Below are 27,811 nucleotides of genomic sequence, written 5' to 3' on the forward strand. Positions count from 1 at the left end.
AATGGCCTGGCAGTCAGGAGCGCTGCATTCTGGTGCCAGCCCTGCCACCGTTCCCTGGGTCGCGTAGTTTCTCCTCCACGTGGTGAGGAGCGAGGAGCGTGGCTAGCATTTCCTCCTGGGTCTCAGGTTACGTGCCTGAGGGGCTGAGTGAGGAGCAGCTAGTCCTGCAGGCTGTGGCGTGGGTCTCCTGGGATGTCGTGAGGAAAAGGGTCCGTTTCAGGCCAATGGCAGCTTGATTCTGGTCCTGATTCCCTGCTGGCTGCTGTCTGAGTGGATTTCCTGGCAGGGGGAACGCTCCTCTTGGACCTCGTGTCTCTGCCAGGGCCTGACCAAGATCTTTTTTTTTTGTTTTCTTCTAATATTTTCCTTATAGCCTCATTAAATTTCAGTTAAATCATGTAAATCAGTCTTCTTTTCCAAGTGCTGTTTCATGAGGATGGTCTGTGAAACAAACGTGTGGCTAAAATTTCATTGTGCTTCATTAATTCCAGAGTTCATATTTTCACATGGCTACAGAGAGAATGTAATTTTAAGGCAGAGATGACGTGTTTATATTTTAGAGTTTTGCTGGTGTTTAGAAGTAGTCCCTGTGGTTTTTATGTAGTGGCCCCTATTTCGGGAGCACATCTTCTCTTGTTTCCTGCTTCCCGGTGCTCACAGAATGCAGCTTTTCTGTTGGTTTTAAGCCGTCATTTAGGGAGGCCCTTCCTGGACCAGGCGCTCGACCTTATGTGTGTTAATTCCCTTGATTCCTAGCCCACCCCGTGAGAGGAGGGGCTGTGACTGTCCCTGTGTGTAGACGAGGACACGGCTGAGGCAGAGCCCGAGGTTCTTCAGCCGACAGGAAGGGCACGGCTGGGCCTGGAGCTCGCACGGCCTCCCCCAGAGCCCACTTCTGAAGCACGGTGCACACTCTGCTGCCTGATGAGAGCAGTTATGCCACCTCTTTTGTTGAAGAACGGTGTCCATGATGAGCTGCCCAGGGCACAACTCCAGAGGGCTCCTTTTAGATCGTAGCCCATGGCGTGGGCCTCTGGAACTGAATAATCCCCCAGAGTTGTGTAGGCACTAGTAGCGGCTGCTGAGCCTGTATCGTATTCTTGGACCTACTGCCTGCTCTTTATTTTTCCTCTGTTTGTGTGTGCACATGTACCTGTATGCATAGCCACACACTTGAGTCAGCACACGCAGAGCCGCCCTCATACACACATACACTCTTGTCAGTTCTCATGTATCTTACGGCTGTTTGCAGAAAACTGTCCGGTTTCAAGTACTTCTCACCATTCTGATGTCCGTGTTAACCCTCTGACTGGGAGAGTTAATGAAAGTGTGAGAATTCTCCATGTTTTATTTTCATATGTTGCTGCTGTTGTTTCTTAGTTCAGAGAGAGACTTTGGATGGGCTTATGCTCCTCCTAGGACCTTGTGCTGGCACCTCTGCGGAATGAATTCAGCTGCCGTCTTTAGACCCTGCCTCCCAGGGCTCCAGGCGGTGCTGTGCTCGCCGGCCAGCCTGATCCCCGTTCCTGAGGCTGGCTCTGAGAGCAGCGACAACAGGAGTAGCGTCTGTCTGTCTGTGGCCTAACTTGCATCTGCAGTCTCATGTGAATGTATTTTTCTCAATAGGTAACCAGCCACAGCAAGGAGTGGCTCCCTATGGGCACCCTTCACACTTCTGACCCCAGAAGAGGACGAGACGTGAAGTTTGGTGTTTGCACTGAAAAACAGAAAATCAAGTTTAATGCATTAGTCGTCTTTAGAAATGTCCCTTGGTTCTTTTATTTCTTTGAAGTTTTCCTACGTTTTAGGCTTCATTTCATACGAAGGTGTTTCAACAGAAAGTAATGGAGGAGATGGGGTTTGGTGGTGTTGCATTCAGCTCTGCAGTAGGTTTAACAATGTGGATCATGAGGGCCTACTCCAGGAAGAGTGTGGTAGCAGACCTTTCGAAATTGGTGCTTTTTTTTTTTAATCTCATAGTTATAGAAAGAATGAATTATGGTGGATTTAACATATTTATGTATTCATTAATGATGAAGATTTATTTTTGCAAACTGTGCCGGACCAAACTACTGATTTGAAAGGCATGTCCGATCTTGACCCAGAAGTGACCCATTTATTCAGCATTCACCTTTGATGGTGAAATGGACATTGATTCGCATTGCTCTCATTTGAAATGTTTGTAATTTCATAAGCACTTTATAAACTTTGTTCTTATTTATGTAGGGTTTTTCTTTGCTTTTGTTGTGGTCAAAAGGTGCTGAAACAGATTGTTGCTTAGTCCTTAAGCTTCTTAGAGCAAGAACTTGAACCAGGGCTTCCGTGAGAGTCACCCCAAGGTGTGTGGAAGCCTGTTAGAAGTAGCCGCGCTTGAATTTGGTGTCCGTGGCAAGGTCATTGGCCAGAGTCTTTGTGAAGGTAGAACGAGTAAATTTTAAAGGCCCGAGCAAATCACAGTGGAATTGTTCCAATTATTTATTGCCAGATTTGGCAAAAATGACTCTGTCCAGTTTGGGTTCTCCTGAACCTTATGCCAACTGAGAAAAAAAAATCTCGCAGCTGGCCTCAGATTGCACAGCGCTCAACCTTGACACGGTTCCCAGAGAATCTGGCCCCCAAGTCCAGAAGCCTCTGGCTTTCATAAGAGATGTATTTGCTGTTTATTTTGTATGGTAAGTATTTGCTATTTTGAACTTAATTATTAATGTTGGTGTCAGTCTTGGTTGTGTATTGCATATACTGTATTTATAAATTGGTGCAAAAAGCACAAGTAAAGTAAATTATACATCAAATTTATTATAAAGAAATAGTAACTATTTTAACTTTGTTCAAGTATGTGGTAATTTGCTCCTATTAGAGTAAAAAATACAGTAAATTATTATCAGTTTGTGGAACTTAAGAGTATTCCATATAATATTTTTTTAGATTTAGATGCATAAAATTTTGAATGTGAGAATTGCAGGGCATTTTAAAACATATGTGGGGGATATTTTCCCATGTTCTGTGTTAATTCATTTTCTTTTGCCATATGATTTTCCATGTAATGTAGTCAAGCATACTGTGAATAGATTTGTCTATAATGAGCAACCATGTAGAACTCCTTTTTTTAAATGTAGCTAGTACAACTTCAGTAGATCACTTCTTTTGCAAATCATTATATAAATAATTTATATCTTCCTAGGTGAGTTACTCATTGCAAAGTTTGACTCATGCAAACGACCTCAGATACACGTCCGCTTACTTTGCTGTGGCAGCATCCGTGTGAACCGCTTTGTACACTGTGAAACTCTTTCCCTCCAGCCTGCTCATTTCGTGTTTACTCTGGGCTGGAAACGACTTTGCCAAAACATTAAAGACCATCCTTTTCACTAAATTACTATATTCTATCTGCTTTCAGAAGATGAATCTTTACATTTCAGCTGGTTTTGTATGTCAGATTTTTTTCCCTCTCGAGAATCATACTTAGAGTTCATGAAGTTATTTTTCTTCAAAGTAATATATTCATATAAGGACTGCCTTGGCAAAACCACCGAAATGTGAATGTCGTGCCTGGTGAGTCGTGTTCTCTCCTGATTGTTTTCTTTCTTTTCAAGAGTTATTGGCATTTAAAATGCCACTTTTCAGTTTGAGCCATATATTTTTGTAGCTCAATATTGCAAACAGCAGTAATACTGTTTCCAGAATGAGTGTTATAATTGCATAGCATTTATATGCACTTTATATTTTGCAGAAGTTAGTGAAATTAATTTATTAATCATTTTGCACATGAAAGCTGTGGGGTATACTTTTTCTGTTGTCTTTTTCCTTTAGTTGAGGAAGCGAAGTCATGGTAAGGCCCTATAATTTAACAATTCTATGGAAAGTGAGGAAAAACCTAAAGCTGGTTTTCCCCTGTGCATTATAAAGAGAACAACTGGAATTTTTAATCTAGTCCTATCATGTTTCCTCCGACTTAATCCTCTATCCTGAGAGGATTCTTTTTTAGCAAATGCATTAATTCATATTAAGATGATCACAGGGAAAGCCCTATCCTTTGGCAGACCTGGTAATTTGCTCGAAGAGATAGAAAGGAAGTCATCATCGGAGAAAATGGAGACCCCAGATACCCTTAAAGATAAGGCTTTGAAGTCAGTGCAGCTCGATGTAAGAAGCCCTAGGCACCCTATTTGCACTGCAGGCTCATTCCTAACGGGGGTTACATTTGTCATTTTATTCACGCCTCTTGGCCCGGAAGTAAGTCCCCCCCTTAGGTGGGGCCAGCTGAAAGTTGGTGTGATGGAAATGATGCAGCGAGCTCCCAGGATGTTTCAGATAGTTAACTGGGAGGGGCTGACCTAGCCATTGGTTTTGTGTGCTGAATTATCCGAGCAAGACCTTTGGCAAGTTCTTCTTCTTTTCTGCTTATTAAAGCTCCTATAATTATTCTTAAATAATAGGTGAATATTCGAGTAGATGCTGGAGAAATTACACTGGAAAATCTTCCCAGCTGCTAGAATTAGAAAAGATCAATCTTAATGTCCCCCAGATTAATTCAGGTTGAATTAAGCATGTAATATAAATAAATTCAGTGAATTAACAAAAAGCATTTTCTGTAGGGTTGACCAAATTAAGTACAGTGAAACTTCATTACATGTATTAGATCTAGATTTTCTCAAACATTTTCCTGCCACATAGAGGATTGTCACAATGAAATAAACGCTCATAGAGCAATGGTTCCTCCTCAGAAAACTCTCCTTGTAAACAGTTCTAAACCCAGGGGTGCCTGAAGTAGGTTTTGAAGTTATAAGGAAGTTTCATTGTATTTTTAAAACCTTTTCCATGGGTTTATTTGGACAAAAGGTAATCAACCCCCTTTCCAGACTTTATGATGTGCAGGGATTAAGTTGCTTTTTACACGTGAAAAAGTTAGCCTGCATTGATTTTTAAATGCAGTCACTAAAACATTTTTGTATTCCCCATCAGTGAAAATTGTCAGTGTGCTCAAAATGGTGAATCGTAATCAAAACAGCTCAGTGCTTGTTTTCTGTAGGTTTTAGTAAATTATTTATAAACCAACCACAAAATATTTATACATCGAGATGGCAAATTTACATTGAGACTGCACATTTAATTTTTTTTGTGTCTCTGTCCTCAGCGCCAAGCTTGTAACCTTGGTAGCAGGTGGACACTAGGCACCTGGCGGTGGAGGAAGGGCCCGCTCTGGTGGGCAGCGCGGGTACCTTGGTGTTTGTTTGCTTCCGGGGACAGTCTCCCTTCACCTTCATTGTTATTTGTTGGCAAAATAAAAGTGCCTTAAGTTAAAAAGCTTGTTTTGAGATCCATTAAAGAAATCAGTATCAGTTCATAATGCATTTATTTACAAGTCTTTTTTTTTTGCATGTCCACTATAAATTTAATACTGTAAATGTATTCAAATTCATTTACATGCCTATGGCTGCCTTTGATTAAACTTCTTCCAAAAAATAAACTCTGTCCCGATGTTGACTTTGTTCAGTCAAATCACTTGAATATAAGTTGTTGCGTAATCACTACCAAGTGGATTCTTGGCCGCGCATTTGTAAATCCCAGAATCCGAGGGCTGAGGATTCTGAATGACCAGGGCGCCTCGTGGGTGAAAAGGCCTCATTTCGTGTGTCCTCCCTCTTTTGGCCATTGAGAACAGGGAGTGGTCAGGCATCTCCCATGTGATTTCCGGCTTGGGGACCCCCAGGGCAACACAGTGGAGCCGCACGGCCACTCCTGTCCTTGCGAGGATGCTCCTGGGTAAGCGATTGGTGATTCGGGGAGGGAAGGCAACAACCATTACTGGAACAGTGATCAGGGCATGGCCAACACTATTTTGAGCCTTACAAATATAGTTCCCTCTGTCATAAGCTGTTGCTTCTTTGATGACTAAGGTGCCATTTTCATGCAATAGGTATTTTCCATGAATTTGAGGCCTATCTATTACAGATCCACTTGGTACGGTCCATTTGATATTGGGCTTAGGGCTTCCATCAGACACACAGTGCAATGACAGCGATTCTCCACTGATGCAGTACACTGTTCCTAGTGCGTAAGTGAGAATAACTGGCTTCTGGCCAATTTCTAAGATGATCAGTTTCTCAATATAACCAACTTTATTTCTTGCTGCACAGCGATATCTTCCTGCATCGTCCCGCGTTGTTTTATAAATAATAAAAGAACCGTTGCTTGCTATCAGATACTGAGAATTTTGTGGTCCGTTGGGAAATCGTGTGCCATTTGGTAAAATCCAAATTATTTCAGGTGGTGGGTTTCCATCAACAGAGCAATTCAGTGCTGTGGGCTTTCCGAGCTGGGCAACTGTTTTTTCATTAAACGGATTTCTGAATATTGGTCTTCTCAGCATTTCCAGTACTTCTAACTGTACCACCAGCACACTCTCTCCTCCTTCGTTCCGAGCCACACAGATAAAATCGGCTGTATCTGAAAGCCTCACGTTCCTGATTTCCAAGGTTCCATTCCTGTGGACGGTGATTCTACTCCCGTAGTATGGGGCTGTGAGGAAGAGATTGTCCGGCACGATCCACATGATTTTAGGAGATGGCATCCCTTCGGCTCGGCAGTCAAAGTGTTTTTTGGAATGCCTCACAGCTGTGGCTTTAATGACAGTTTTGTTTGTATATAGACCATTGATTAATGGAGGTCTGGAGACAACGTCCAGTTTGTACATTTTGGTGTCATCCCCACTGGGATTTCGGGCCACACACACATACTCTCCAGAATCGAGCAGGTTCACCTTGTTGATGGACAAAGACCCGTTGGCATGAAATGTGAACCTATCCTTAGAGAATGAAATCATGTCATTGGAAGGCAGCAACCAAAATATTTTCGGTTTGGGTTCCCCAATGACCTCACAGTCAAGGACGGCCATGTCTCCAGCCTTGATTCTCGTGCTGGTCTTGTCACCCCGCCTGATCCGTGGGGCAGCTGTTATGACTGTCAGGTGGACCTTCATTTCATCTTTCCCGAGAGTGTTCCAGGCATAGCAAGTATAATCCCCTTCCTCTGCTATGCCAACTTGGTTGAAGTACAAGGTTCCATTGTCAAACAGGGTGTACCTCCTGGCCCCGTGGCCGCTATCATCAGCTTGCATCGCACTGTTTATCATCGTTCCATCGGGCAAACTCCAAGAGATCTCGGGCAGTGGCGAGCCAGAAGCCTTGCAGTCGACTTGGAAATCTTTCCCATAGAACACGTGCTTTTTGAAATGTTGCTTGTGGTCGATTCTGGCAGGTTTCAGTCTCAGGCTAACGTGCATCGGTATCAGGTCATCCCCCATCTTGTTTCTTGCCACGCACAAGTAGTCACCGCCATCTTTTTCTGTTATTGACCCAATAAACAGGGATCCGTTTGGGTAGACGTGGATTCGGCCGCCCATTCTAGGAGAGAGGACACTGATTTGAGTGTGCAGCTCTTAGCAAGGGGTGGCGGGTGGGGGGTTGTCTTAATTGCACAGGATTAGCTATACAGACATTTCTTAAAACTGTTGCAATGACATTTAAATCAGTACTAGCTTATTGTCTTTTAAGCTATTGGCTGAAAGATGAAATTTAGTGCAAGCTAGTATTTCTCAGATGAACTTCAAATGAATCTCCTTTGCATGCGATTTTAAAAAAACATTTTAATGGTGAGAATGCTAGAACTACCAGTTTCCTAGACACGTAAGTTTCTTGACCACTTTACATATGGAATGATCATTTTGTTATATTGTAAAGAACTTTCATACAAATTTACTTGCTCAGAAAAGATGCCAGATTATACTTTTTAAAGAGATATTAGTAACAAAACAATTAGTTATTTGGTTAGAAAATAAGTTCTACTTTGTCATAAAGAGAGAAAATGCCAGTGTGAGACTCCTTAGAGGCTTGCTGTAGCGTCTGTCCTTTGCAGGCAGCTGTAGAGCGACTCTGGTCTCTGCGTTACGTTGAGCTGTGTGCAACACGTCTCTCTGAAGCCACTACATAGCCTGCCATTACCTCATTGGACCACCAGATGGCAGATCTTTCCTGGTGGAAAGACCAGTGGAAATCAAATTGGTGCTAGAAACGCGACAAAGAACACCCAAAGGTGAAAATTTATAGGTATGGCTTTTTTCTAAGCAGGTAGGTAAAGCTGGAGAGAAAAGCATGGACGCCCTTTCATGGCATAACTGCTAACTGAGTCACACAGCCTCAAGTCATTTTTTATTCTCCAGCAAACATATCATAAGAAGAGTGAGAGTGTTGTAGTATGATACTACAAAAGGTGTTGGCGCTCTTTTTTTTTTTTTTCCCTTTTTTCCAAGTGTGGAAGGAACTTCTGTGGCATGTAAACCATAGTAAAATTATCCTAATGGATTCCCTTAATAAAGGGATGGGAACTGCCAGGCACATTGCAATTCCTTTTTAATCTTTGGGCAGTCCCCCACTATCCAGCTGAAACAAACAGATATTTGGAGAGACTGTAACTGCCCTCAGGTCCCAGGGCTGGTTCTCAAGCCCTGCCTTCTTTGCCCTGCGTCACTGCCACCTGCTGTCATTCTTGCCTGATAGTTTCTGAAAGCACTGATTCTCAAACTTAAGTGCACCTTGACGTCACTTGATAAAATAACGCTGATGCCTGGGTCCCATCTCCAGGATTCTGACTTCATCGGCCCAAACTGTGGCCTCGGCATCAGGATTCTTAGTTTTCACATGATTCTCACGTGCAGCCAAGCCTGAGAACTGCTGCTCTGCGTCTCAGGTTTCGGGGCAGACTCTCATCACCTGCGTCCGGATTATGTGGGTGCTAACTTAAGATGCATATCTCCTGGCTGCACTCATCAGAGCTTCTGATCCAATAGATCTGGCCAGGATCTGGGAACCCAGTGTTGCAACAAACTTCCCAGGTGACTCTTAGGAAAAATTAAGTTTGAAAACCGGTCCCAAATTTCAGGGTGCACCAAAACCACCAGGAGGGCTTGTAAGAACACAGATTCCAATTCAAGTTCTCAGGCAAAGCTAATGCTACTGGTAGAGGGATTACTCTTTGAAAACCGTTGATTTAGAGTGGCCTTCCCCCACCCGCAAATCTGATGCATCTGGATGTTGCAATACATAGAAAGAGACAGAATTGTAGCTGCTGCTTTTTATAAACTAATATTTTTAAGAGAGAGCATTTACTTTTAAAACTAGAAGTTTCTCCTGAGTAAAAGAAATGGGATTTTTTATAGAGATTAATACGATGACAGGCATCCGCAGTCTTTCTAAAGAAATGCTTCTCAGGCTTTACTGTGCCTGTGGTTCTGAGGATCTTTTTAAAGTGCAGGTTCTGGGTCAGCTGGTCAAGGGTGGAGCCTGAGGTTCTGCTCTTGCAACAAGCTCCCAGGTCATGATGGCCAAAGTTCCAAAGGAGACAAAGCACAATTCTGTGCGGACACGGGGTCACATATGTTGAAAGTGACGGAGACAGACTATAGTGCTGTGAGTCTGCTGTGTTCCATACGTCCCTTCCCAAAACAAAATACAAACAGCCTACCTAATTTATTTCTTTGCTGTTTAATTTTGAAGGATTTCTTGGAATACCTGGTGAAGATTCATGCTGAGATGCTAATTGTTTTAGAACACTCTCTAGACTTCCTTTGGATTAACTTTGTAAAACCTTCTCTTATATTTCTTCATACCTCCTGATAAAAGATCTCCATTTTCTAAAATTGACTTAACTCCCAGTAAATGGTTGGGCCTTGTCTTTACAACCTAAACTTTGAACTTTATCTGCTATTCCTCTCGCAAGTATAACCCCTTCTACACTTCTTGCATTGGTTTCTGCAGGGATAGTGAAACTGTATTCAAAATGACACAGAATAAGGAGCAGTCTCTGGGTGAATGAGGATCATTCCCATGTGCTGTGGAATTTATTTTAAATGCATTAATTTCAGAAAAGAGAACTGGCATTCAACATTAATGAAATGCTTCTGATTACTTGAAGGCAAAGAAAAATGAGACATGCTGATATTATAATATTAAATGCAAAAACTGATAAAGCATTGAAAATATTTGATGCCATAAAGCATCATATAGTAGATAACAAACATCAACATGGGGTGTATAAAGTTTACATTTCATAACTCAGCATTTTTTCATTTTAAGTCTAAACTAATTTCAATTCAACATTTGGTCAGGGCATTTTGATGACTTGTTAATTGAAAAACTTGAAAATTAACATTTACTTTTGAATTAAAGATCACAAGTTAAATTCATTAGCTACATTCAATACCAACTTCTAGTGTGACACTAGAAAAAAGTCTGTTCTTCAACTTCTAAGCATGAGAATAAATTCAAATCTATTCTGTATAATTTTTCCCGCATGGATATTTTCTATTAATAAATAAACATATAAGATGGAAATGCTCATTCCCATCTTTTTCTGTCGTGTTATGGAAAATCATGGCATAAAGTCATGTAAATGTAGCTCTTACAAGCTATAATTATTGCTTTTCAAAGATAAGATTTAATCTATACAGAAAACCAGACAAAAATGAATACTAGTATTCCTGAAACAGCATATTAGGGAAAATATGTATGTGCATATATGTGTCTGACAATATGTGACAATATGTCAATGAATATGAGTATTCAGGAGGTCCTGAATACATGTCACTTTAAGGTCTTAATGTTGTGACTTTCATAAAGTGCTTTGCAATTTTAGAATAGAAAAAATTAAGTACAAATATACTAGAATTTAAATGTTTCATAGGAGATGCTGAAGAGTGAAATGATGGAGTGTGTCTCTCCAGGACCTTGATCGCATTACAAAATTCCCTCCTTCTTTGGATAGAGAGATTATGAATACATTTACACAGTTACTCTTTGAAAACTGTCACGACTATGGAAGCAAATGAGATTTTTATTCTGCTTTTAGATGTAAACTCAATAAGTTGGCCCTTAGAGTTAGGCATGTAAGAAGCTTGGTTTTTATATAATTTATTATTTTACGTTAATCTCAAAAGGATTAGGTCTCTGGAGGGAGTTGGTTTTGTGTGCAAACTGCTGTAGCCTCACCGTATCACTTTTCATTTCAGAAGTTGTACAGCTAAACAGATAAAGAAGGTCATCTCAACACAAGAGGTGTGGCTTACCTGTGCCATTGGTCAACGATGGCCTTGGATGGTAGCCTCCAGATTATTTTGGGTTTGGGTTTCCCAATGGCTGAGCAGTTCAGGAGTAATTTGTCTCCAAAATTCACCTCAGTCCATTTCTGGGATGCAAATTCTATTCTGGGGATGGTCTCTTGCTCTTCCACTGTAAGAATTACCACCCTTCTCTCCGAACCAGTGGAGCTGGTAGCAATGCATTCATAAGTGCCTCTGTCAGAAGAGGCTATGTTTCTTATATACAGAGTCCCATTTGAAAATAAGAACAACCTGGAATTGACCAACTGTAGTGGTTTCACTTCAGTGCCATCAGAGAGGACCCAGTGAACACTGGGCTGAGGAGTTCCCTTGGCAGTACAAGGCAGCTTCAAACTTTCACCCCACATCCCTGCAATGACTTGCCTCTTATGCTCCAGAATAACAGGTGGGGCTGCAATGACTTGTATTTTAACCAGCAGTGAGTCCTGGCCAGCTGAGTTGCTGGCCAGGCATTTGTAAAAGCCCCGGTCATAAATACTGAGATTGTGGATGACCAGCGTTCCATCAGATGTCACCAGGGCCTGCCCATTCCCCTCAGATGATTCTGAGACCACTGTTTGGTTTGCGAGAACCCAGGAAACCGTGGGGCTTGGTCTACCTTCAGCTCTGCACGTCAATTCCACAGTGCTCCCGGAATGGACTGTGATCTCTTTGGTACGTCTCTCCAGGATCCTGGGGGGATAGGAAACCACGGACAAGGTGACATGAAGGCGGTCTGTGCCAAACGGATTGGATGCCGAGCACAGGTACTGTCCACGGTCCTGAATCTCCACTCTCTGTATAGACAGGGTGCCATTGGGGAGCACCTGGAACTTGCTGCTCTGTTTCCTTGCAGACAAATCAAGTCCTGATAAGAAGAAAGAAATTTATAGCCATAGGTCATCAAAGTTTAAACAGGAAATATAAATGGTTCAAGTGGAAGTCTCGAGGAAAGCTGTCTTTGTGTTAGGCTACTGAGAGCAAAATTATTTAAAATTAAAATTAGACACCCAGTCTTCAGATTGCTAAAATTATTTCTGGAATTTTTTTATTCCCATAATTTTAATCTAAAAGCCAGATGGTTCAACACAATGAATCCCTATTCTCTCTTTTTCAAATCATTTTTCTTTGGATCTGTTTTCAAAGCATTTCAAAAAATGAGCTTAATTAACATGTCTTAAAACATAATGAGCAAAAACAACATGCAGCAAATGTCAAATGAGAACATTAATAGTTTCTGTATCCTGGAGAAATCTGAAACTGGTGTTGATTCTTTGGATGTGGAACCCTGTGACATAACAGAATCTTTTTCCTGTTTGATAACTAAGGAAGACCAACTGTAAAGAAACAGCTCGAAATACCTGGTGAGGCTCTGGTCCAGCGGATCGTGGGCGGGGGATTTCCAACAGCCTCACAAGGAAGAAAGGCATCGGAGTTAGCCGGAACAGTAAAACTTGCTGCTTTTCCACCAACTATTCTGGGCCTTTCAAACATATTCCTAGATAAAGAATCGAAGGGACGACGTTCAGAAGTTGTTATTTTTTGAACTGGGGTCTTATCAAAGTCTCTTTCCTCTGCAGTCTTCTGTATGTCCCAATTGGAAGCATGAGTGGTGGCCGCTGGGAAGCCTGGAGCGGGGAACATGCTCACTGCTGGCTGTTTGCCCTTTTCAGGAATTTCTGGGTGTGACTTGTGCCAAACATGGTTTTCTGACCAGGGAGAGGGCGTCAATTTAGAATTCTGTGATTTAACTGTTAATGGTGCGGGCACAGGAGTAGAATGTAACAGATCAGAGTAGACAACGTGGGTGGTTCCAGTTGTGAACCTGGCATTTGGGTGAACTTCGGGTGATGTTGCAACCTCTGCTGCTATTTGCTGTGGATCAGCATTGTGCCTTGAGGAGCCATTTGGCTGGGCCATTTTATTTGTCATCATCCTGGAAACCGGAGTTGCCATGTTGTCAGTCACTGCGTTTTGATTACTCAAGGCGGGGGAGGTGGGAATTGGCAGGGGACTGGCACTGCTGCTTAGGAGCAGGGACGTGGTGGAGAGCCCACTGATTGTGCTCCTGGTCTTGGTCCACTGGTGCAGTTTGCTGGACACAGTGGTTTCAGAAGCACCTGTGCTCTTCAAAGTCAGATTAAGTGTTCTTGGATGAAGACCAGTTATTCTTAAAGTTCCTTTTGTGTTTTCCAGTGGGGGGTGAGTGAAAGCAGAGGCATCAGGCTCGGTTGAAGTTTCAGCTGCGGTTAAAACAGGAGGCGTCACGGCAGCAGATGTGGTAAAGCCAGTACTCTGGCCGGGAGAGGGCTTTGGGTCATCCCCGTTCTGCTCAGGCTCCTTTTCACTTTGTACTTTCTGTGTCCTGAGTCTGGCTATTTGGGTTTTACTGACAATGATAGACACAGGAGCAGTAGGAGTTGTCAGCATGGCTGTTTGCATTGATATGAAATCTGTACTTGGCTCCTTGCTTGAGATTCTGGGAAGTGTAGGGTAAAGGGGTGGGAAGGGTGGCTCCTTTGGTGTTGGGGGCCTTACAAGATGGTGTGTCTCGGTGGTATTGTGGTGAGTTGTAGCTGATGCTACAGATGGAATTTGCATCACATTTGCTGAGAGTGTTGTGAAATGGAAGGGGGAAACTTTATCTGTGAGTAGAGCAGGAGATTTTTTAGGAAGCACCATGGCCGTGCTTTTTTGTGAACCAAATTTATGCTGATTCTTGAACCTCTCTTTTTGGATGTGGTTATTTGCAAAGATCTGATGCCAGGGAATTTTCCTTCTCGAAAATCTTGTAATGGCTATAGTAGGAGGCATAGATGGCTTGGTGGTGGGGCCTGGAAGTGGAGATACACTCACTGAATCTCTTTTAGCTTCACTGATGTTAGGCACGCTTGGGGAACCAATATTTATTATGTGAGTTCTTTCCATAGATGTGGACACAGGGGCATGAGTCATGACTGCACCAGTTGGAGCCACTTGGGTACTTCCAGCACTGAAGTATTTCATTGTGGGTGTTGTTTTCTCAATATCTACATGTGGTTTGTTCTCAGATAGTAACGACGGATTGTAAACTAGAGTTGTAGACTCTTCTGCTGCAACTCTGGCAATTTCAGCTTTGGGGAGGGTGATGGGGGCAGAACTTGGAGAAGACAATGCTGTTGTAGCAGCAGTGGTACGCCTTCCTCCGGGAGAACAGGATGGGCACAGCACATTGAGCTCTGGGGCTGGAAAGGCAGTGGTACTTTCTTCGGGAGAACCTCGGAATGTGGGCCTCCCCAAGCCGTATCTATGCTGTCGGAGAACTGGAGCTCTATATGGGCTGATAATTCGCCCCCTGCCCCAAATTTTCCTCCGTCTTCCAAAGCGTCTGGGCAGTGGGATGTTAGTTGTGCTATTTCTAGGAATCTGTAACTGAGAATGAGCAGCAATGTGTGGGCCTGAAGGGAGCTTGGAGGTGCTAAGAGCAACGTGGGAGTAGAAGTGATTGCTCCTGGGTTCACTGCCTCCTGTTACAGATGTCTGATGACTTTTGGTGGCGTTTACTGACCCTAAGAATATATCAGGTTTGCCGTGAGCACTACTGAGCATTTTGATATGGACATCTTTGATCACAGTCCCCACTGTTATTGGGGGAGCACTTTGCAAATGCTCTCTTCTCCCCATGTTGTCAGCATCCTGAAATTGAGTTGCTTCCGGTAGTAGAGGAAAGATGGTAGGTAAATTTTGGTTGGTTGCATTTTGCATTTTGCTCAGTGTGGTTGGGTTTATATTGTTTGACATGGGTATGGTTTTAACAGTAGTAGATAGTTTGAAACCTGTTGGTTTTTCAGGTGGTAGTATTTGTGGACTCACAATTGGGGAGACTTCAGTGCCAGCAGCTATATTTGTCACAGGGCTAGCAGATGTTTTTCTGGAATTAGCAGTCACTGTCCTTACTAGAACACTGGGAGCCTTAGTTGCCAGGACCACCAATTCCTCATCTGGAGGGAGCATGCCTGAAGAGTCACCTTCCTCAGCAGGTATTTTCAGGAGCTGAGTGACCAGTGGAGGTGGTCTTGCTGTGGTATTTTCTCGCTTCTCTGGCATAGTATTCTTTTTGGCTTTCTCCAAAAGTGCTGCCCAGTGTTGTGGGTCAATTCTCCGAGCAGAGGGAGGGAACTGCCTCCTATGCTCCCTAAAACGTCCATTTGTTGAATCTCCACGCCGCCGGTGTGTTAACTCCCGATAGTTGTGCTTCTTACTTGTGCTCCAGACTTGTTTTCCAGCCTCAGCTCCCATTGGAACAGATGTAGGAAGCTGCGCACCTGGCGAGTCCTTAAGATGAGCAATTGGATTGGGCTCATCGAGTCCAGATCCATCTGTCTCTACATTGTGCTCCACTGGCCTTTGCCCTTTTGTTTTGACTGAAACTCGGTTAATCAAAAAATCGACCCCTGATGGGTTGGCTGCTACACAGCGATAATAACCCTGGTCTTTTTGGGTGACCTGTAATACTCTTAGTGTGCCGTTGTTAAGAATTTGCTTGTCTTTTGAGGACTGATAGAGAACAGTGTTTCCTGGAAGAACCCAGCTAACAGAGGCATCTGGGATGCCAGTAGAATGGCATGGAAGGTCAAGCGTTTCACCACTGAAAACGGTATGATGAGCCCCATTCTCGTGTTGGGCTTCTACGTGGGACTCTACCACGGTAACCCGGTAGGTGAGAATATCCGCGTCATCGTAGTTGGTGCTTATGCAGTGGTATATGCCTGAGTCAAAACTATCAGCCATCTGGAGTTCCAGTTTTCCACTTTTGTCTATTAGGATTCGTCCATCTTCACTAACATAAGGGGCCCTCACTTTACTCCCATCAGCTAGAAGCCACTGCAGATGTGGGGTGGGGTCTCCTTGGCCTGGGCAGTCTAGGTCAACAGTCCCACCAACCAAAACAGTGCGTTCCAGCTGAGTATTGTTATCCCTGGAAATCATGGTCCATCTGTATGTCACTGGCCTCATCTCTGCCCTGGGTAAAGTGACTTGAGCATCACTGGAGTACTGGATCTGCAATGTACTGAGTGTGGTGGCACTTCTGTTTAGTTGCAAGAAAATTTGGTCTTGCATTAACCAAGGGGGATCTGCTCTGAGATCAGCCTCTATGCTGGTGAAGATGTCTTCAGGCTTAGGAGCCACCTGTTTATATTTGTAGCAGAGTTGTGGTGTTTCACTGGGACAGTGGCTCCTTTCTAGTATCAGGGGAGAGTCACTGTACAAAGCCAGAACTTGCCACACTGGCTGAATGTGACTGTAATCAATGTTACATACCAGAAATGTTGAAAATGATGTATTTAGCGTGATGTAGTCATTTTCCTCAGTGAATGCAATGGATGATGTCCTTGAGGGCTTTTGGATGCTGCAGACCATGTTAGCTTCATTTCCAGATTGGTCTGTCATATTCAAAGTGAGGGAGCCGAAAGGTGCCGTGAAATCATGGGGAGAGATGGACACAGAACCGCTGTCTTCCAGAATAGCCAGGCTCTTCAGTTTCAGGGATGGGTCAATGGTTGGCTTGGTGCACAGGAAAGCTGCAGCTGCAGCCACAGCCAAGGGCTTGCCTTGAGAGGTCCTGGGGTTCATGCAAAGTGGACACTGCTGAGGACTGGAGGGACTTCTGTCCTTTTTGCATTTTATTATATCTAGGAAAAATGACAACTGGATTATTGCCGGTTGTGGCCTCTTTATGAATTAACATTTGTACATTTTGAAGAAAGAGCTTTTGCTAGAATTTGAATAATAATTGGAAATTTTAGTGTCTAGTGGAAAGTTTCCTACTTTTTTTTGTCTCTGGGTTGATTCCTAAAAAAGATATTGTCTATAGACCCTGCCAGGATATTATATCGATAGCCACAAAGGTTTTGTCTGTCTTGTTCACTGCTCTATTTTAGATGCTTAGAAAGTGCCTGATACATATTTGGGACTCAGTCAATATTAGTTGAATGAATGTTTCCTCATCTAGGGAAACAAATGATATGCTTATGTTTGTCACTTTTTATTAACAGTTTAATTCTATCTCTTCATTTTAATGTTTTGTTTGTTTGTTTTTGATGAGGAAGACTGGCCCTGAGTTACCATCTGTTTCCAATCTTCCTCTTTTTGCTTGAGGAAGACTGTTACAGAGCTGACATCTTTGCCAATCTCCCTCTTTTTTTTGTTGTTGTTGTTGAGGAAGATTAGTCCTGAGCTAACATCTGCCGCCAATCCCCATCTTTTTGCTGAGGAAGACTGGCCCTGAGCTAACATCCATGCCCATCTTCCTCTACTTTATATGTGGGACACCTACCACAGCATGGCTTGACAAGTGGCGCCATGTCTGCACCTGGGATCTGAACTGGCAAACCCCAGGCCACCAAAGCGGAACGTACGAACTTAACTGCTGTGCCACTGGGCTAGCCCCCGCCTCTATTTTTTGTATGTGGGATGCTGCCACAGCATGGCTTGATGAGTGGTGCATATGTCCACACTTGGGATCCAAACCTGCGAACCCCAGGCTGCCAAAGCAGCGTGAGTGAACGTAACCACTATACCACAATGCCAGCCCCATCATTTTAATGTTTTAAGAGTCACAGAACTTCACTGTCCATTAAAAGACAACCTGTTTGATAAATTATCACTTGTAAGTCCTTGGATGTCATTAAAAATCTAAGTTTCTTTCCATTATCCAAAAGAACAATGACTGAATTACAAGGTATATTGGCCAGTCTAGCTTAGTCACAGTAGGAATGGAGAGGAACAGATGAATGCAGGAGATGATGAAGCAGGTAGAGCCCATCAGTAAGAGGCGGGGATTTGGTCGAACATGGAGGATGATCGAGAGGAAGAGGGCAGGAAGACACAGGTGTGGGACTTTGGTAACTGGACTGGTTGAGGTAGACGTGCTGGAGGGGGACCAGGTTTAATGGGGAGGGAGAACCTGTGCCTGGGCAATGGGGCAGCCCGTTAAAGGTCTGGCATTCTGGAGAAATCTGAAGGCTGCAAGTCTTATAGCACTAGGACCAGCCTAAGCCTTTCCAGATCATAGATGCCTCCTCTTTCAGGTCTTCAGATATCACAGACCAGGTCATTTAGAAATACCGCTCTGGCGAGCCTATTCAAAAAGGCAGGTCACTGAAATGCTTGATAAGAGGTATAGAGTTTTATCTAACACAAAATGCAGCCAGGAACTTCTGTGCTGTTCCATGAGGCAGCTCCCACGTCATGCATCGGGCACAGCATTTAAAAGAAGCAGTGTACTTCTTAGACCTCATTTGCCAGACTGGCTGGACAGGCTCATATCACCTTCCCACATGTGCACAATTCCTGTCAAAGGCTTGAGAAATTCCCTCTGACCGAGGACTCCAAGCCCTTCAGTGTGTACGTCAGTGTGCCAGGTAATGCCACAGCTGTCTGGCTACCCAGGCTTCTTCAGCAAATTTTAAAGTCTAACCCTATGCAGAGGGGGCAGCTGGCAAGCCGGAAAACCTCTGCACACTCATAAGAGGCTCTTCTTAACCCCACTTACCAACCGGACGTGACTCTTTACCGACTGTCAGTGCCCTGGGCTCAGACCTTGCTATAGCAGAGAGCATGGCAGACTTTCACAGAATTATGCTCACCTCTGGGTATGCTTCTCATTGCTATCACATGGACCAGAGTTAGCAGGCCCCATACACTGGGTATTTGACCTCAGACGCAAATCTGATCATGTCACTTCCATTCCCTCCGTCACACTAGGTTCCACTCCCACAGAAACGCTTTCCATTCCTCAGCCCTGCCATGCCCTGTCAGGCTCTGATAGGCTGTTCCTTCTGCTTCTCATACACTTGCTGTCTGAGACGCCCTCTTCCATCACTGCCTAACCACTTACCTCCTTTGGGACCAGCTGGAAGAGCCCCGCTCCTGGGTGGGCTCCCTGCTTTATGTTCTCCTAGAACCTTCCACTTCTCCTATTGTACCCCTCATCACCCACTGTTAGAACGACTTGTCCAGTTGCCTGTCTTCCGACAAGACTATAAGCTCCGTACTTGTTCATCTGTGTGTCCCCAGCCTGGCCAGTGGATGCTCAGGAAAGACGGGAGGGAGGAAGGCCTAAGCCTAAGACCATATTTCCTCCACATTTTAACTTATAAGTTGCGATGTGTCTTACAATTGAAGGTGTTTTCAGTGGCAGCTGACCAGCTGGCATTCTTGGTATAGCTACCACTGCCTACACACACACACATACTGTCCCAGCTATTTATATTGTTTTCTCTTCAACTGAGTTCATGCATGTTGGTCCTAGATATATTAAGTCTGTCATTTAAAATATTTTTATGAAGATGATACTATGCTTTGGCATTAAAACAAGTTGTTAAACTTAATATTTGTGAATCAAATGTTTGCCGGAGAAAGGGCAACAAATCCATGTTTCATAGAAAAGCAACAGCAAGAGCTTTGTGGAACCTAAGAATGGAAGATACCCCAAATGGCTGACGCTGTGTTACATTTGAGTACTGAGGTAGGTACAGAAGGACTGCCTGTCACTGGCCACGTGAGGCAACTAGAGGCATGAGAAACTGTCAGAACTCTTGGAATAGAGGAAAAAATTTCAAAGCAGGGCTGGCCCGGTGGTGTATTTGTTGGGTTCACATGCTCCACTTCAGCAACCCGGGGTTCACGAGTTTGAATCCTGAGCACAGACCGACACACTGCTTGTCAAGCCATGCTGTGGTGGCATCCCATATACAAAACGGAGGAAGATTGGCATAGCTGTTAGCTCAGGGCCAATCTTCCTCACCAAAAATAAATAAAGAAAGAAAAATTCAAAGCAGAAGTTGATGTGACTGATTCATGAGTCTCATAGGATTATCATTAAGGCACCTCAGCCAAAGGAGAACACTTGATTATTTGGACATGATGGAAAGATGTTAGGCCTAATAGGTTTGGCTAATTCTTTTATATACACACACAATTTTGGGACACGTTAAAACCATATGTGGGTGGTCAACTCATTTGTATTCACTGTCAAAATGGCTAATTAATTGATAAAAATTTAGTTTAACGAAAATTATTAAGTACCTACTATGTCCTAGGCACATTCTGGGACTAGGATAGATAAACTAGAGATTGGAAAGGCAACAGACAGCTAATACTAAGAAATGTAATAAAACGTTATCCTTTCAAGAACGGAAGTGCAGCAAACCAGAAGTGGTAATAAAAGGTCTGGACTTTTGCTTTTCTGCTTCTCTACTTTCGAGCTGTGTGACCTGGGTAGCAATGAAAATAATGTAACTTCTCATTAACTGAATGGATCTTGCCCTCTTCGTGGCAAATTCTACTTCCCCATCAAAGCACATGGCCCACTCTGCTTGCTCCTCTGTAACCACCAGAAGCGGGGGAGGAGCAGAGACAGAGCTCTTGGTATTTCCATCACTGAGCACAGGGCCTTGAATAGAGCTCCAAAAACTAGGTATTGACTGGGTGACTGAAAGGAAGAGAAGAAGGGGGAAGGGTTTTTATGGTTCATGATAAGTAGGGAAGAGTAACATAAAGGTAAACATTTATTTCCCAATTTTGCCAAAAGTCCAGAGTGATGATTGGATGGTTGACCTGAAACAATGAACGATGAATTCACTGACAAATTAAGAGAATTCATTACCCCTCAGTTGTCCTTTAGACTTCATCTCCTTTCTGGCTAAATTAGCTTGGCCTCCCCACTTACTGAAAAAATACCTCGAGGCAGCTTTCCTCCGTTTAATTAGGACAAAGAAATAAACAGTCTAGATACCTGGCTTCTCCCGTATCCAGTCAGGCAACCATTTTAAATGACAGTCGCAGGTCCAGGGGTTTCCGTGAAGATAAAGGCTTTCCAGCTCAGGCATATAGGAGACCATCTCTTGAGGGAGGGAGCTGAGAAAGTTATCAGACAAGTATAGGTACTTAATGAAAGAGGTTTTAAATATCCGGAGGTAGCGCAAGGAGACAAATGTATCTGGATGGAGCTTGGTGAGCTGATTTCCTTCCAAGTGCACCAGTCGGAGAGAGGTGAGTCCGTAAAAAACCTCTGGGTTTATAAACTCAATGTTGTTGTGGTCCATATGCAACCGTGTCAAGCTCCCGAGGCCATAAAAAGTATCCTTCTGCAGCTTGCGCACTTTGTTATAGCTCATTTTTAAGACCTAAGAATCAAAAGAGCACATTTTTTTGTCAAAGGAATTATCATAAAAGGGAAAGCGTATCAATAATAAAACATGTGTGGAGATTAATCGAAGGCAATGTGTGTACCTTGTTTGGATCCTAACTCAAACAGATTCGTTGCAAATTAAACATGAGAATATCAGGGAAATTAGAACACTCATGAACATTTGATATTAAGGAATCACTGCTAAAATTTTTAAGATATAATAACGATATTGTGGTTATTTTTTAAAGAGAGTCCTTAACTTTGAGATATGTATTGAAGCACTTATGGATGAGACATTACGATAGCTTAGATTTGTATCAAAATAATGTAATAAAGTGGAAAAGTAATGAGTGGAGGGACAGATGGAACAAGATCTGTCATGTGTGGATAACTATTGAAGCTGGGTGATGCTACATTGGGGCTGATTATATTGTTCTACTTTTGAATATGGTTGAAAATTTCCGTAATAAGATTTTTAAAAAACATTTTGATATTTTAAGTAAATTTAAGATTTCTTGAACCTGAATTTTTCATAAGAAATATACTGATTTTATTTTTCACATTTATAATGGCTTATTGAGATATAATTCACATGCCATAAGATTCACCTTTTTACATTATACAATGCAGGGGCTTTTAGTAGATTCAAAGAGTTGTGCAAACATCTCTATTATCTAATTTTAGAAAATTTTCATCATCCCAAAATAAAAACTGATACCCATTAGCAGTCAGTTTTCCCCTCCTTCTAGCCCTAGAAAATCACTAATTTACTTTTTTTCTATGGATTTTCTTATTCTTGACATTTACAACAAATAGAATTATACAATATGTGGCCTTTTGTGTCTAGCTTTTTTCAATTAGCCTAATATTTTCAAGACCCATCCCTGTTGTAGCATGTATCAGTCCTTCCTTCCTTTTTATTGCCAAATACTATCTCATTGTACACATGTAACATATTTTGTTTATTCACTTATCAGTTGGACATTTGGGCTGTTTTCCACTTTTTGGCTTTAATGAGTAATACAATTTTAATTGATCTTGAATTGAAATTAATTTTTTTTCCATGAGGAAGATTGGCCCTGAGCTAACATCCACTGCCAATCTTCCTCTTTTCTTGCTTGAAGAAGATTAGCCCTGAGTCAACATCTGTTGCCAGTCTTCCTCTATTTTGTATGTTGAGTCACGACCACAGCATGGCTGATGAGTGGTGTAGTTCCACGCCTGGGATCTGAACCTGCAAACCTGGGCTGCCAAAGTGGGGCACAGCAAATTTAACCACTACACCACTAGGCTGGCCCTAAAATCATTTTTTAATATTTCAATAGTGTGTAGGTATTCCCCAGTTACTAATTGAACATACTCTGTCTCCGAAAAAGAAAAGAAAAATAAATGCTAATAAAAATAATAATTTCTCATTGTATTTTCCTGACTGGGACCTAATCCATCATCTCTGTTAGGAATGCTTTTCTGGAATGCCAAGTTCCCTAATAGACAGAGAAAAATTAAATTGGCAACAAAGAAGAGCTTTGCCCCATGTATTACCTGGAGGTAACAATTGCAAACTCAGTGTTCCTCAGTCTCTATTGAAAACCTGGTCCAGAAAGTAGATGTGTGTAGAGAGTTGCGTGAAGGATATGTATTCCATCTAATTCTCTGAGGACGTGCATTCCACATAAAGCCCGATTAAGCCAGATAGCAATCATGTACCTAGACGGCTTCTCTCCCTTTACACAGCCCTGAAGTGATGTCAGAGGCTCTGTGCACACCGGCGTTTCATCTTTTATACGGATATGACCGACAATTTATTATACTGTGTTTATTTTATAAGGAGATTTGGGAGACATTTCCTTCTGATTTAAAGTCAGATGTGGTTGTGCTTTTCCTGAAGGGTTGTTTTGTTTTTTATTTATTAAACATTAATAGACATCGTGAATTGTGAGTTCACTTCCTGACAGCCTCTGGGCCCGCGTACAGTGGATGCGCAGATCTCATGTCTTCATTTCCCTGTACACTGTGTTCCGGCCCCTAGATTTGTCTTACCTTTGACTTCCTCACTTACTGGAGTAATAATTCTTACCATACTGGATGTGTTCCTGGAAGTCCCCATAATTTAAAAAAAAATTTTGAACAAGGCAGGGCATAAATAAGTAAATAAAGTAAAACTAAGACAAGTATATTGCTGTATAGAAAGCAAACTTCTAAGATAGCAATTATTTTTAGGAACCACATTCAATTCCCAGAAGGACATGACTAGGAGTAGCCTTTCAGGATTAAATTTAAAGGGTTAGTAATCCTTGGCTATTGATTTTTTTTTCTCTTAGTCTGAGGTATGAGAAAACTAGCCTTGGAATTTTCTTATTATTCTAATTTCCACTTACTGTTGTATTTAAAGAGAAAACAATTCTCTGACATTCTCCCTCGCTGTCTGCTTCTGATTTACAGTGTTGATGTTTGGCTTCTGTAGACGGGCCGCTTTGGGTGGTAGATCTCACCTCGTGACCCCATCCCTCCCCACGGCGGTCTCACCTGCAAGGCCTGCAAATCCGAGAAGGTCTTAGCGGGGATTGTGTGGATGCCATTGCTGTGAAGCAAGAGTAACTCCAGTTTGTTCAGGCCAGAAAAATCCGTTTCCGTCAATCTAACCAAGCTGTTGTACCTGAAATAAAAATGTCATTCTAGGCGTAAGCAACTGTCGACTGAAGCTCACATCTCCAAGCGAAAACCAACAAACACGCACAAGACCCCGGGCCTCCCTGCTTTTCATTTGTGCCCTAAGGAGAGGACCCAGTGCTTGAAGTGCTGTTAAAATTCGTCAGATGCCACAGAAGTTCTGCCTTCCACCCCGGCCTTGTAGTCTCCGTTACAATCGCCGATTCTCATTCCTGGAACGTGCCGCTTCTTCTCATTTTCAAACCTTTCTGTATATTCTTTTCCTTCAGGTTGCAATGCCCTTGACTCCACCCTTCTCGATTCGTGAGCACTATTAAGACTCAGCCCATTCTTTGAGGTCTTGGCCCCTCTCTCCCAGGTGGAATTCATCACTATAAAGTAGTGGTTAAGAAGCCATAGTAAGCACACAATTAACGTTAACTATTAGTGATTGCTTTCAAGGCACCTTATATGCTCTAGTATGGTTCTTACTAAGTTGTCCTGACTGTACATCTGTCTGCTCCCTTTCACTGTAGCTTCCAGAAGTGAATAATATATCTTGTTCATCATGGTATCCCTGGTACCATCCATTGTGTTTGGCACAGAGTAGGTGCTCACTAACGTCCAATAAATGATAAGTCCAACTGCACATGTGTTCACACACATGCAAACACAGTTTGTCATGAACCTTTAAAATATAGTTGCTTTTGGCAGATTTAATTAGGAATGCATTTTAAAAAGCATTTTAAACAAGGCAGGTTGTATGGAAAAAATCCAAGGGCCTTATAAAAGGATCTAGCTGGGGCTGGCCCCATGGCCAAGTGATTAAGTTCGTACACTCTGCTTTGGCAGCCCAGGGTTTTGCCAGTTCAGATCCTGGGCATGGACATGGCACCACTCATCAGGCCATGCTGAGGCGGCATCCCACATGCCACAACCAGAAGAACCCACAACTACAATATACAACTATGTATTTGGGGGCTTTGGGGAGAAGAAGAAGGAAAAAAAAAAAGATTGGCGACAGATGTTAGCTCAGGTGCCACAAAAAAGGATCTAGCCAACTTTTCATACATATCTTTTTTATATAGGAAGATATATATGTGTGTGTGTGTGTGTGTGTCCTGTCACCTCTTACTGCTACAGCATAACCCTAATTCTTAATAGGGGCTATATTACTTTCCAGCAAATGTAGCCAGAATAAAGCTTTTCTATAATCACAGGCCTCTCAAACTACCAAGGTTGACTTCAGGTTCTAGAAGAACTTTCTCCTAGTAAAAGTTTACCAGGAAAACACTTATCACAAACTTAAGATTCTCATGTGCTCATTTCAGAAGAGAAATATTGTTAAAACAATCGTCACAAGTGTTTTGGGGGCAAATCATCAATCTTTCCCTGAGAAGGGGACAAGGGCCTCCACGTACCCTAAATTGATCCGTTCCACGTTGGGTGGGATGCTGTCTGGGATGGAGGTCAGGTACCGAAACGTGCAATGCACCTCTGCAGGCACGTAACAGGCGCAGCGGCGAGGGCAGGCCCTGCTCCCCGGGGCGGCCAGCAGGCAGGTCACAGCGAAGGAGACAAGTAAGCAGGTGATGGCTCTGCCTTTCACCTTCATCCTACAAAAACATCCCCCCTCGGAGTTAGAAACAGTTTGCGTAACGTTCCAGTCTGACCACACACAGTAACTCTGGTAATCTGGTAACCCGGGAAAGGTCCGAAGTGGCCAATTGCATTCACAACTTTTCTGGTAAAACGTACTCTTTACAAAGCCATAGTGTGTGTGGGCCCTCACGTGGAGCTGTGTGAAGTGGGCTGTTTCCCGTTGTGAAAAGTCCTTTCCAGCTTCTCGCTTCTTAATGAGAAGCAGCAATTCCTATCACTTAGGGATTCATTAAAAAGAGAGTGGAGACCACAGGGAAGATGTTGTGACAAGTGAAATACATAAGGCTTAGTTTCCGGTGTATACATTAATTCTTTCAGACTAACTTTTAAAAAACTGATTATAAAACTAACATGTACATGATAGAAAATTTCAAAACTATAAATAAGTAGAATAAAGAAAATAAAATAGCTCATATTCCCACCACCCAGATATAATCACTAACATTTTACTGTATGCCTTCCAGCCTTTTTGATATTGTGTGTGTATATGATCAAACCAAATTTTGTAGCATACTTTATCATTGAATGCATAATGTTTGCTCTTTCATTTTATTAAGGCTTCTTCAAAAACATTTTTAAGAGCTGTAATAATCCATTGGAAGGGTGAATAAATCTCTTTCTGACATGTCCTCAAGTCCTTGCCAAAAAAGACACATTGCACACTTCACTGCCAAACGATGACCATAGCCAACAGTGACTGCTGGCTGAGCCGGCTTGAACCCTCACTGCAGGGGCCACGCTGACCCCTCGCAGGCAGGGTGCGCCTGCTTTTGCTCTGCTGAGAACATCCCTCTGCCTCTTTCCTTGGTCCCCTCTCCTCCCCACGTCGGCCAGGGGGGTGAAAGGAGCATGACCAGGGAAGGAACACGCTCAGCTTGCTGGAAAAATGCTATCTCTTACCCATATGTGGGGCAAGCCAGGAATCCAAATCTAATTTTCTCCTGAAATTCAGAACACACAAGGGTTGCAGTAAAATCTTTATTATGCTTTTCTAAGAAAAGTGACCTTTATAATTTATAAATCTCAACGTTCCTTGGAATTGAATAGTTTCTTTTGGATTCTACCAGTAACCATCCTTTAGCCATAAACTACGCTGAAATAACACAGATGCTGAATTGCTTGTATCATCATAGAGATTAAAGATAATGGAATTATTATTAGAATTTAGCCCAAATTAAAATCTAATGTAGGATTAGTCATATGAACATTTTTGTCATTGTAACCATTTGGTTACAAAGATTTTAAATAAATGTATGATTAGAGACAGTATCTCCACCTTCTTATCATCAGGTAAGCAAAGACAGGACAGTAGGATGAAGGTAATTCTCTTGTTCAGCTAGAAACAGAAGTTCTGAGTATGCCCACATGAGTCATTTAATACAGAATCAAAAGTCTAAAAGAATATGTGGATAGTAGATTTCCACAGACTTAAACCTGAAAATGTATATAATGAAATAGTCAGAAATTGACAATACCTGAGCTCTTCTGTCCGGGTCCTGACTCCTCTGACATCGGCAGAGACGGAAAATCTTCCCAGGAAATGGAGAGCTGTATCGGAACCTGAGTGAGGGAAAGCTCCCTGCTCCCAGCGCGCAGTGGCTTAGCCGGTCTGGCTCGCAGCCCAGAGCTGCGCTCTGGAGAGACCCAGAGCCCCCACGACTTCAGACCATGCAGCCCGTGCCCGTGGTCATCCCCCGTGTTCCTTTATTATGGTTGCTGTTGTTACACAAACAAAAGGCAAAGTGGAGGTTTTTGAATTTTCTTTTTCCTTCTTAACAGTGTGCTTTAATTCTCCTAAAGTTGTCATTTAAATATAACTATTACTCTCACTGCGCTCTGCCCCCAGGCCCCAGGAGTTTCTCCTGGCTGTGTCTTTTTTTGGAAGCGTCTGTCTTAGGTGCCCACAATAAGGGTCTCCACCTCCCGACCAGTCTTTGCTCAGTGTCCTCTGCTGGGCTCATCACTGAAGAAGGGACTTCCTCCATCTGCTGGAATCGCCCCTCCACCCCACTCGCCCAGCTGGGCTCCCGCATTCCCACCAAGCCCCTGGCCGGCAGCGTCCCATCCCGCCCCCTCCCACGGAGGGATTGGCGGGGCCGCTCACCTCTGCCCAGGTGACCCGTGGGCTCCCGCCGGCGGTGTCCCGAGTCGCGGGGACACGCAGAGCAGAAGGG

At 43.0% G+C, this 27,811-nt stretch overlaps 1 protein-coding gene across 1 annotated transcript; it reads right to left on the reverse strand.

Moving 5' to 3' along the window:
• Positions 1-1,632: 1,632 nt before the first annotated feature.
• On the reverse strand, positions 1,633-27,811 carry IGSF10 (immunoglobulin superfamily member 10). The gene is made up of 8 exons (XM_046646377.1): positions 27,742-27,811; positions 27,113-27,353; positions 25,397-25,591; positions 23,853-23,982; positions 20,931-21,321; positions 12,514-16,824; positions 11,120-12,020; positions 1,633-7,403 (listed from the first exon to the last, which is right to left on the reverse strand). Exons 3-8 carry the CDS (start codon positions 25,588-25,590, stop codon positions 5,495-5,497), a joined length of 7,836 nt encoding a protein of 2,611 aa, XP_046502333.1. The 5' UTR covers position 25,591; positions 27,113-27,353; positions 27,742-27,811; the 3' UTR covers positions 1,633-5,494.

This window comes from Equus quagga, chromosome 1, assembly GCF_021613505.1.
Source record: "Equus quagga isolate Etosha38 chromosome 1, UCLA_HA_Equagga_1.0, whole genome shotgun sequence".
Taxonomy (NCBI): Eukaryota; Metazoa; Chordata; class Mammalia; order Perissodactyla; family Equidae; genus Equus; species Equus quagga.

Excerpts from the sequence above, each read along its gene's own strand:
- IGSF10 (XM_046646377.1), bottom strand. The coding sequence starts at position 25,590 with ATGAAGGTGAAAGGCAGAGCCATCACCTGCTTACTTGTCTCCTTCGCT. Across the intron at positions 16,825-20,930 it reads CTGGATACGGGAGAAGCCAG|ATATAATAAAATGCAAAAAG; the intron begins GTATCTAGACTG and ends CATTTTTCCTAG. Across the intron at positions 12,021-12,513 it reads CTGGACCAGAGCCTCACCAG|GACTTGATTTGTCTGCAAGG; the intron begins GTATTTCGAGCT and ends TCTTCTTATCAG.